Source organism: Vigna radiata, unplaced genomic scaffold (genome assembly GCF_000741045.1).
Source record: "Vigna radiata var. radiata cultivar VC1973A unplaced genomic scaffold, Vradiata_ver6 scaffold_223, whole genome shotgun sequence".
In the NCBI taxonomy this organism is placed as follows: domain Eukaryota; kingdom Viridiplantae; phylum Streptophyta; class Magnoliopsida; order Fabales; family Fabaceae; genus Vigna; species Vigna radiata.
The window spans coordinates 174,203-185,367 of NW_014543246.1; the positions used below are offsets into that span (position 1 = coordinate 174,203).

At 35.1% G+C, this 11,165-nt stretch overlaps 2 protein-coding genes across 11 annotated transcripts in view; both read right to left on the reverse strand.

Moving 5' to 3' along the window:
- Positions 1-1,126: 1,126 nt before the first annotated feature.
- On the reverse strand, positions 1,127-5,586 carry LOC106753325 (CRAL-TRIO domain-containing protein C3H8.02). Of its 3 annotated transcripts, none has more exons than XM_014635125.2 (7): positions 5,410-5,586; positions 4,706-5,079; positions 4,389-4,541; positions 3,726-3,872; positions 2,943-3,095; positions 2,673-2,795; positions 1,127-1,607 (listed from the first exon to the last, which is right to left on the reverse strand). In XM_014635125.2, exons 2-7 carry the CDS (start codon positions 4,823-4,825, stop codon positions 1,530-1,532), a joined length of 774 nt encoding a protein of 257 aa, XP_014490611.1. In that variant the 5' UTR covers positions 4,826-5,079; positions 5,410-5,586; the 3' UTR covers positions 1,127-1,529. The 3 variants fall into 3 exon arrangements, with proteins under 3 accessions (XP_014490611.1, XP_014490610.1, XP_022633189.1); XM_014635124.2 differs by having other exon boundaries at positions 5,403-5,586; XM_022777468.1 differs by having other exon boundaries at positions 4,706-5,586.
- A 778-nt stretch (positions 5,587-6,364) lies between these two features.
- Positions 6,365-11,165, reverse strand: part of LOC106753322 (probable apyrase 7) — a 16,621-nt gene continuing 11,820 nt past the window's right edge. The window contains exons 8-12 of one of the 8 annotated variants that reach the window (XM_022777457.1): positions 8,036-8,184; positions 7,794-7,903; positions 7,012-7,052; positions 6,741-6,878; positions 6,389-6,646 (exon numbers count right to left, since the gene is read on the reverse strand). Coding sequence is in view for 2 of the 8 variants with exons in the window: in XM_022777461.1 (XP_022633182.1) it covers positions 8,178-8,184 (7 nt within the window). In the remaining 6 variants the exon portion in view is untranslated. Of the gene's footprint in view, positions 6,647-6,740; positions 7,904-8,035; positions 8,185-11,165 lie in introns of all 8 variants that reach the window. The other 7 variants (XM_022777455.1, XM_022777456.1, XM_022777454.1 and 4 more) reach the window with 7 other exon arrangements.

Sequence of the window (11,165 nt, forward strand, 5' to 3'; positions counted from 1 at the left end):
GTTTAGCTTAGTTCAACAATTCAGCTAAAACCTTTGTTTTTTCACTGGCTTCTACCAATATGCAGCGTCTAGATGGAGAATTTAGTTCTTCAGCAGGTTTGAATTTCAGTGATGACAAGCAACAGCGGTAGTGAATGTAAAAGTGACATTAACTTTATGAAAAATAGAGAATATAAAACGAGGAATAACTGGTTGCACAAAATTATCTAAACTCATTGACATGTGCTACTGCAGTTCCCTTCCAAGTTTGCTGCTGCAACTCGGGATAAAGCTACAGTTTTATTCTCTATGTCACTCTCTCTTATGAATAATCGAGCTCTGGTATTACAGTAAAAGTGATATGAATTTGATGAAAAATAGAGAATAATTGAGAGGAACTCTCTTGCTTGTTTATTGATTAGTAAATAAGCCCTTAAATAGACATATATTAACAACCATGATAAAAACTCACGCAGTAATGGAAAATAAAAAAATGTGAACTAACTCCTAAAAATCAGGAAAATAACTATCATTATCTACTAACAATCTCATCTAAAGCTGAAAGCTGTAGCTATTGGTGGAACCTTCCTCACCTACGGGAAAAAGTTACCTCGGCATCTTGTCTTTGGAGAAACAAATCATAAACCAGTTCAGTGGACCACTTTCCTCAAACTCAAAGCATTAGGCGCGTAGGGAAGGCACTTCGAGATTGTTTTCCTAGCACACAGTAGTGAGTATTGTCAAGATTTCCTCCCTTTATTATTGATCTTATTGTGATCAAGAGCTTCTTTATCTGCCTTTTAATATTAAGGTAATTCCTCTTCTCAATCCTCGATATTGTATGATTTGGACAATTTTATATCCAATACTATTTAAATGCATTGCTAGTATCGTTGTTTATAATGTCTGATCAGTAAAGCATAAATGTAATTTTATTTAAGTGAGATATTTTCTTAATTGGCCAATTTTAGAAGTTTTGCGAGTAATTCCTCTAAAAAATCTATAAATTATTGACAGGAAAATGGAAAAGAGAGACTTTTAAATTAGATGTCTTTCCCCTCTCTTTTATTTCTTTCGGACTCAATATTATACTACACAATTATACCATCGGATGACGGGTTACGTCCAATATTTAGAAGTATTGAAATGACCCAAAAAAAAATTGATATGCATTTAAAACACACGTTTGTACCGCTTGTACAACAGAAATTAGTCAGAACATATGACAAAATTCCAAAACGGAAGTAATTAACTGAAAACGATTTTTTTTTTTTTTGGGGTCTCATTCCTACATATCACGGAAGCGAAATAGGATATGGTGCCTATATCAGCACTGTTTTCCTTACATTCCTTTCTTTAGCTCCTTTAAGCTTTTAACATTAAGGGTGCCTATATCAGCACTGCTTTTATCAAATTCCTTCCTTTAGCTCTTCTAAGTTTTTGACGAAATAAATGTTGTGTTGCTGTTGCTCCTTCTAAGTCCCAAGATAAACGCGCTTAATACGAATGTGTTTGCAACTTTTGCTGCAATTTTTTATTCCATCCAATTTTCAATCTCTGAAGTTTGGTGGCAAAGTTTCTTCTGTAAAATATTCCTTCCTAACAGTTTCTGCAGAGCAAAATCTTACCTGTAAAATAAAAGGGGGGGGGGGGGGGAGACAGCAGAAGAATTAGATGAAAATGAAGATGGAGCAGCACAAAGAGTTGATATCTAACGCCAAATAGTGCTGAAATTAATCATTATGGTTTGTTCAACTTAAAAATATGAGCCAAGAATCTTACATCCCATATCACGTAAGCCCAATTACATTCAGCTAGTTGACTTAATCACAACCTAAAGTCAATTACACGATCGTAATCCCAAAGAAACGAGGGAACTCCTGGATGTGCTATGAACCGCAGCAGCCCAGTACCTATTACTGAGGAGGATATCAAGCCTCAACACAGCAATAAACATCCCTTAGATTGGGATACCTATATGCACTGAAGATTCCTCAAATCTGGCCAAGATATTTAGTGCTGTGGTGTCAATCCGCTATGGGCTATTGTTATGTTTGTTATTACATTCCTCTATTTTCTGTTACGCATTTGCTATTGCATTGCTTTACTTTTTGTTATGCTTTTGGTTATTTTCCCTTATATATAACCCGCCGTAATGAATTATGACGAATGAACAGAAAGTATCATTCATCTCTTTTCTCTCATTATTCTCGGGAGGCAATGTTCCTGGTCGCTAATCCAGCAACTCTATCCAATCACCTACCACTTTGTCACTACACCCCTGGCGAAAATCACACGGAACTGACTGAACCTAAAGGGAAGGGTCTAAGACACGAGCCCTCAACCTCGTTCAGAAGGTGAAATGCATGGTCAGCTACAACCACTAGATCAAATTACAATGAACAACATTAATTTTTATGTTATCTTAGGACCCAGTAAATCAGTTCACATTCCAAAGAAATTCAAAAAAATGAGTAAGGTCCACCACAAACCCTATTGGTCCAAGCCCACAGTTTCCACCAGATAACTCGTTTTTTTCCCCCTCAAATTTTGAGTAACACATAGGGTCAGGTTATACTACGGGGTAACCCTTCAGAAAATTCAAGGCATCTCAAGCACTCAACCCTTAAACATAAAGGGAAAAACAACTCTTTTCATATTAAAAACAGGCATACAAGACAAGAAACACTTACCAGGGAAGCATATGATTTTAACAAGGGCTTGGCTAGCTGCCAAATTGGCTTAAAAACAAAAGGTGCATCCACAAATAGTACTTGATCCAACCGCTTCGGATAGTAATAATAAAATACATCAAACTGCAAAAAATAAAGAAATATATTAGCTGTTGTGCTGCTCTTTGCACAATTTCTTTCTAGTGAGGCCCTACAGTTCAAACTACATTAGTTGATGATGATTCAGACTTCTTAACTGAATTATGTTTGGCAGATATTAAAAACTATTACCAAGAAAGTCAAGAATTTAAGATCAGCATTTTCTGTTCTGAAGCCTCTGAGATCAACTATTCCAAGTAGTTTTTCTTTCCCAGTTGGAAGCTTACTCAATGCCTTCTCAATTAAGAAAACGCACAGCCTTTCATCATCTGCAGGGTCCAGTGCCTGTGACATAATTATTTGTCCACATTGTAACAAATAGTTATCCAAAGGTCACGAGGCTGCAGGTTATATCTGAGGTATATATAAAAAAATAAAGTACAGTATGTAATATGTAATGCAGAAAGTGAGATAATTGACAAAAGTTGACCTCAGTTATTCCAGTGACATCAAGCTGCATATACTTACAACCAGAAATTTGTACCAAATTAGGCAATCACATTAATTCCCCAAATTTAACATCTATGATACAGAGTAGAAGTATCAATTGCAAGTGATGAGGTGCTAGAAGCAGAAAGAGGGGAAGCATGGCGGGGAAGTTGTTGAGGTTAGGGAGTGTGTTTGTTTTACTCATTTCCCACATTCCAGAGAATTTGCAAAATCAGTCCCTGTCTCTATGGTCATTAGCGTTCTAAACTAAATAGGTGTTCAAATGCAAATCAGAGTACCAAAGTCAAACTCTTAATTATTATCCTCAGAAAATTGAAACATATCTTTCACCGCAAATCAAATTTTCGCTTCATGCCAGTATTAACATTTTCTCGAATCGGTTTCATTTCATGGAATATAAAAATAAAAAGAAATATAAAGCAATAAGCACAATAAAATACTAACAACTACCACTTGTACTCTTACCATAGGAATATGCTTTGATCCAACCACCACAAGCACAGGTCTATCATTAATATCTAGAAAGTCGTGTACATATCCTTTTCCAGTTTGAGCAGCATCTTTAACAGTTTCATCGGTCAATTTAGACACCTCAAAATCTTGACGCCATTTCTTATAGAGTAGAAAGCAAAGCAACAAGATGAGTAGTAGGCATAAATTTGAAAGAAAATTAATCCCATTAATACGAACAAGATTAGTTCAGATATATCGAAAATGGATCTAATTGACATGTTCGAGGTGACCTTTTGACTTGGATTTCACCCTGGTGGGTGTTGACAAAGGATTGCTTATTGACACAGTAGGTTCCTTAATGACCGGAAAGTATGAGCGTCTTTTACAGGTATACATCCATCGCCATGGCGTGTCAACCTGGCTGGAGCGTTAGCCAAACTCAAGAACTTGGACCTTAATTGCTGAAAGCACACCATGGTCAAAAGACATCAGAGCAAAACCCAAGTTTACAGTCCACATTGAACACGTCAACAAGGTTCATTTTCGGACAGATCAAATTACACATGCAAGTAGAAAATAAAATTTGTCAAATTCGCTTATCTCCCCACTCCTCAAACAACGGTGGTGATGCCTTATGAATAAAATTGGACATTGATACAATCATGAGAAGGATACAATCGCTTTAGTCAACTTGGAAATAGCATCTTCAACAGAAAACTTGCGATCTTTGAGAAACCACAGTATCATATCTTCGTCATCCCTTCCATTTCTTCCAACAGGGAGGCTATGGTGTTCTTTTTCAAGCTTTTCCTTCACTGAAAGAACTAACTGCAATTTTCTTTTTTAATTAAGATAGTAATGAACATGAAAAGATATGCGCTAAACTAAAAATTATGCATTTGAAATTGACCGAGCATTAAACTGTTATTGTGCCCTTAAAGAGAAGAAAGTGTGGAATGCTGTAAATGGAAGATTGAGAAAGAAGTGGTCACCTTGCGCGTGTCGAGTTGCGCTTGCGAGTGAAGGTTACTGCATCGAACAAGGAAATTGGTCCTAAGGGAAAAGTTTGAAAGAGAAAGAGGAGCAGCGACGGTTGGGTATAGAGTACGCATGTCTATCAATTCCGTGCTGTTCCTTACTATCACGTTAAGGGTGGGTGAAGCTTTAGGTTGCTCCACGGCTATACCACACCTTCTCCTTTCATATATTATTATCGAATTCCATAGTAGTTATCTTATCAGCAAACGAGAGATCCAAAAGCAGAGGTAACAAGAGCAACACAGACTTTCAATAACGAGCGCTCCTCAACAATGCTATCACAGACAAGTTACTCCCAAAAATCACACATGCGCAACATCTTCAAAAACTGAGAAAACGGTCCAAACGAGGTTCACAGGCACAATCACCATAAAAAGGCATTTGATCATTATATTTCTCAAAATAAAAAAATAATGATACTATCTGTCTCGGTCAAAAATTACTCAATGTTTATGTTTATTATCTAATAAAAAATATATACAAACAAACTATTGTACAAAATAGACTTTCGCAATAAAAACATATTTTACACCGCCCCATTTAATAAAAAACAATGCATATCAAATCCCACAGCAAAATACGTGTTGTTTCCTTCTTTTCCCGTGATCAATCGCGGATCAATTAGAATTGGAAGTGGAAACGAAAATGTACCGCATACAGTTGAAAATACGTTGCCTCGGACAAACCCTAAGAAGCAATTGCAGAAAGCTGCGAAGAAAAGGAAAGATAAAAGGATACGAATATACGATAGGTTAGGGGATTTCGCAGGTGTTGACAAAAAATGAGTGGACAAAAAACTAGAAGAGTCCTCGGGAGTGAAAAGATGTTAAAAGTAGATAAGAATAATTTTATTATTTGTAGTAGTCAAGTATGGCTCGAATAGTTTTATTCGTTGTTTAAATATTAAGATTCCAATTCAAAGTAGTTATTCCTAAAAACATATATACTTTAACATGAACCGTATTTTAAGAAAGATGCTTCTTACTAGTAGTACCAGCTATCAAGAGAGAATATCCCATAAAAAAAATAAAACCACATTAATTATTATTTATTTTATATAAATATTAGATAACTATGATCGATTAATTATTAATGAAAATATAAGGTTATACAAACATTAACTTTTTTATATGATAATTCATTCCATCGGATAATAACCGTGTTAAAAATCTTAATCACAATAATATTTTTTGCTCAAAAATGTACAAATATTTACACTGACGAATTAGATAATTATAAATTCTATAAATATTGTCTATAAAAAATTAATATTTGATAATCTACGAAACTAAATAAAATATTATTTATTTCAGCCTTTAACTGAAATAAAATTAAAATTACTAAAACTCTGTTTCTTTAATTTGTAAATTTCCTTAAGTAATTATTCAATTACCAGTGCGTGGAACATTTAGATACAAAAATCAATATATATTATATAACGGTTACATACATTTAACCTGGTCAAGAAATACTTATTACAATTTCAAAAATAATTTTAAGAAGTCATGAATTTTACACGACACAAATTCCTCAAAGTGCAGCAGATTACAACACAACTTAATGAAGGAAATGACAAAAAAAAACTTAATTACATAATAAACATAATTTCTTAAAGGTGCAATGTAAAATATAAACAACTTACATAATATTACCAACCTATTGTCCATCACACCAATGACATCTAAAAAGTAGAAAATTATAAATTACATCAGCAAATAATTATAAACAAATATATCTATCAAGAGAACATATATGCTTTTGAAGAAATCAACAATATACTTTTTTATCAATCAAACAAATCAACAGAGTACTTTCCATCAATGATATCCTTTATTTGAGCCTCTTGTCCTCCCAAACCCATATCTTCCTTCTCAATCATTGCAGGTATCATCATCCTGTCCATCATAACATTTATCATGTTATGTATATATATAATGAAGATTTGATATACATTAACCAAAATTTAAGTCATTTGATACTTTAGATTACATTTTGATATGTAAGAATCATCTCCATATGTAGTTTGGAATCCCATGATTCAAAAAACCATAAATCAATAATTCTCACTAGAGTCAACGTTTCTCTTGTTCCATCAATATCCTTGATCTTGTCAAAATTCTTTGTCGTCTAATACATGATGGAAATAGTTGAAGAATCAGTTTAATGAGATAAAAATACAAACTTGAAGCCAAACCCACAAAGATACACAAGATACACACACGAAATAAAATCTTAAGTTGGGTTATATAAAATGCGTAACTTGATAAACTCAATGTTCACCAAATCTTTAACCATTGATATCTGTATAAACAAAAACAGAATTGGATTAAACAAAGTAGGAGAAGTCAAGTTTCTCAGTTCTATACATGTAAATGGAAGGAATAAGTCAAAATAGACGAAGAAAGCCAAAGGTTGAGAGATGAGCTCCAAAAAGGAGAAAAAGATGAACATAGAAAGCGAAAAAATGGACAAAGAAGGAAAAGTACATACAGATGACTAACCTTTCACACGTCCAAAGATGCAGATAACATGAAAAGAGATAACACAAATGAAGGCTGATATTTGTTTACAGAAAAGGTAAAAAAAGAAGAACAAGAAGCAGGAGAAGGTCTGATATTATATAGAAGGAGAATGTCTGATATTATATAGAAGGAGAATGTCCAAACCTTTCACACTCACCTACTATTAGTTAACTAGATTAGTTAATTATGATTAGTTAATTATGGTTGGTTAGTTATGGTTAGTTAATTATAGTTAGTTAATGGTTAATTAACTATGCCAGTATCAATTGCTAAATCAGATGCATTATTTATTACTGATACATTTTTCAACGTCATGTCATTCTTTAAAACTGAATTATGCAAAGACTGACAAAAAATGCCGAAATATTATTAGTTAGATCGACGTCTTACAGGGAGTATAGGATGGCAAAGGTGAGCCAGGAGCAGAATCCCGTCTGCTTGGCATTGGTAGCTTAATTTGACTACAATAAACAATCAATGAAAGTAATACGAGTAATAGTACAGTAAGAGAAGACGTTACCTTGAAATTCCTTAAAGTTGAAATAATAACATGGGCTTCGTAGCTTGTACTGTTTAACCACAAAAATTTCTCTTCAATTAATGTAGCTCCTAAAGTCCACGAAATGTCACCTGGGCCAAATACCATTTCAACATCCCAAAACAGAGACCATAGTCAATCAATGATGCCATATAAGCCACTTGGAAACAAAATTGTCCAGCATAATCTGGATTATTAGAATCAATGCTAAAACCAGACCATACATGTAAACATATTTGTTTGGCTGACTCCCAAACCATTGTTAAGTTGGTTCTTGGGCTCAAATTTAGCCTATTGTAGAAAAAAAAGAAACCAGACAATGCATGAAACTTGGCTGGTTGTGCAACAGCTGTTAAATTAAGTATATCAGTGCCTGCAAGGTAAGTAATGAAACACAGTAAGTTCCTAGCACCACATAATAGAAACAAAACTTTTAACCACCCTTTATTCCATGTTATCAGGGAGCTAGCGTTGTGCAATGTCAACACTTATATAGAAAAAGGTATACTGTATGGCAACCTTAGTCATCAAAAGTGATATAGTTTCACACAATCAACAATTGAATTTTTTGGTATAATCATAGAGGGGTTTAGAGTTTAGGATTTATGGTTTAGGGTTAGGATTTAGGATTTATGGTTAGAGTTAGGGTTTAGGGTTAGGGTTTAGATTTTAGGGTTTAGGATTTAGGGTTAGAGTTAGAGTTTAGGTTAGGGTTTAGGTTTTAGAGTTTAAGATTTAGGGTTAAGGGTTTAGGGTTTAGAGTTTAGGGTTTAAGGTTTATGATTAGGATTTAGGATTAGGGTTTAGGGTTAGAGTTTAGGGTTTTTGGGTTTAAGGTTTAAGGTTAGAGTTTAAAATTAGGGTTAGAATTATAAAGGGTTATGGTTAAGGTTAGAGTTAAGGGTATAATGTTTAAGGTTTAGGGTTAAAGTTAGGGTTAGGGTTAGAATGTAGGGTTTAGGGTTTAGGGTTAGTGTTTGGGGTTTAGGGTTGAGGTTTATGTTAGGGTTTAGTGTTTAGGGTTACAATTAGGGTTTATGGTTTGGGTAAGGGTGTATGGTTTAGGGTTTAGGGCTAGAGTTGGGGTTAGGGTTTAGGGTTTATGATTTGGGGTTTAGGGTTTGGGGTTTAGGGTTTAGGGTTTAAAGTGTAGGGTTAGGGTTTAGAGTTCAGGGTTAGGGTTTAGAGTTTAGGGTTAGGGTTTAAGGTTTAGGGTTAAGGTTAGGGTTAGGGTTTAGGGTAAGTGTTCTATGGTTTGGGGTTAGGATTAGGGTTAGGGTTTAGGGTTAGGGTTTCGTGTTAAGGTTTAGGGTTAGTGTTTCTATTTTAGGGTTTAGGGTTAGTATTTTAGGGTTTAGGGTTAGTATTTTAGGGTTGAGGATTAGGGTTTAGGGTTAGTATTTTAGGGTTTAGGGATTAGGGTTTAGAGTTTAGGGTGTTTAGAGTTTGGATTTAGGGTTTATGGTTTAGGATTAAGGGTTTATGGATTAGGGTTGAAGTTAGTTTTAAGGTTAGGGTTTAGGGTTTAGTTTTTAGAATTAGGGTTTAGGGTTAGGGGTTTGGGGTTTGGGGTTATGGGTTATGGGTTAGGGGTTAGAGTTTAAGGCTAGGGTTCAGGGTTTATGGTTTAATGTTTAAGATTTAGGGTACAGTGTTTAGGTTAGGGTTAGGGTTAGGGTTTAGGGTTTAGAGTTTAGGGTTAGGGTTTAGGGTTAGGGTTTGGGGTTTAGGGTTTAGGTTAGAGTATAGGTTAGGGTTTAGAGTTTAGGGTTTAGGGTTTATGGTTTGTGGTTTAGGCTTTTGGGTTTATGGTTTTGGGTTAAGGGTTTTGCGTTAAGGGATTAGGGTTTAGGGTTTACGGTTTAGGGTTTGTAGTTTAGGGTTTAGAGTTTAAGGTTTAGGGTTTATGTTTTGGGGTTTAGAGTTTAAGGTTTATGGTTTAAGGTTTAGGGTTTGTGGTTTAGGGTTTTGGGTTAAGGGTTTAGGGTTAACGGATTAGTGATTAGGGTTTATGGTTTATGGTTTATGGTTTACGGTTTAGGGTTTAGGGTTTTAGGTTAAGGGATTAAGGTTTAGCGTTTACGGTTTAGGGTTTATGGTTTATGATTGATGGTTTATGGTTTATGGTTTAGGGTTTAGGGTTTAAGGTTAAGGGTTAAAGGTTTAGGGATTAAGGATATGGTATTAGAGTTTAGGGTTTAGGCTTTATGGTTTAGGGTTTAGGGTTTTGGGTTTAGGGTTTTGGGTTAAGGGTTTACAGTTTGTGGTTTAGGGTATACGGTTTAGGGTATACGATTTAGGGTTTAGGGTTTAGGGTTTATGGTTTATGGTTTAGGGTTTAGGATTTATGGTTTTGGGTTAAGGGTTTTGGGTTAAGGGATTAGGGTTTAGGGTTTACGGTTTAGGGTTTGTGTTAGGGTTTAGGGTTTAGGGTTTGAGGTTTATGGTTTATGGTTTAGGGTTTAGAGTTTAAGTTTATGGTTTAGGGTTTTGGGTTAGGATTAAAGGATTACGGATTAGGGTTTATGGTTTCTGGTTTAAGGTTTACGGTTTAGGGTTAAAGGTTTTGCGTTAAGGGATTAGGGTTTAGGATTTATGGTTTAGTGTTTGCGGTTTAGAGTTTAGGGATCAGGGTTTTTGGCTTAGGATTTATGATTTACGGTTTACGGTTTAAGGTTAAGGGTTTAGGGTTTAGGGTTAAGGGTTAAGAGTTTAGGGTTAAGGGTTTAGGGTTAAGGGTTTAGGGAATAAGGATTAGGGTTTAGGGTTTCGGCTTTACGGTTTAGGATTTAGAGGTTAGGGTTTAGGGTTTACATATTAGGGTTTAGGGATTAGGGTTTAGGGATTAAGGTTTAGGGTTTAGGGATTATGGATTAGGGTTTAGGGTTAAGGGTTAAGGGTTTAGGGTTTAGGGTTTAGGGTTTAGGGATTAGGGATTACAGTTTAGGGTTTAGGGTTTAGGATTTAGGGTTTAGAGTTTATGGTTTAGGGTTTAAGGTTTAGGGTTTAGGGTGTAGGGTGTAGGGTGTAGGGTGTAGGGTGTAGGGTGTAGGGTTTGGGGTTTAGGGTTTAGGGTTTATGGTTTAGGGTTTAGGGTTTAGGGTTAAGGGTTTAGGGTTTAGGGATTAGTGTTTAGGGATTAGGAATTAGTGTTTAGGGATTAGGGTTTTGGGTTTAGGGTTAAGGGTTAAAGGATTACGGATTAGGGTTTATGGTTTCTGCTTTAAGGTTTATAGTCTAGGATTAAAGGTTTTGGGTTAAGGGATTAAGGTTTAGGATTTATTGTTTAGTGTTTGCGGTTTAGAGTTTAGGGATTAGGGTTTTTGGCTTACGATTTATGATTTACGGTTTACG

Coding starts and splice junctions, on each gene's coding strand:
- LOC106753325 (XM_014635125.2), bottom strand. CDS start 4,825: ATGCGTACTCTATACCCAACCGTCGCTGCTCCTCTTTCTCTTTCAAAC. Junction 3,096..3,725: donor GATCAAAGCATATTCCTATG/GTAAGAGTACAA, acceptor ATTATGTCACAG/GCACTGGACCCTGCAGATGA. Junction 2,796..2,942: donor TTAAATTCTTGACTTTCTTG/GTAATAGTTTTT, acceptor TATTTTTTGCAG/TTTGATGTATTTTATTATTA.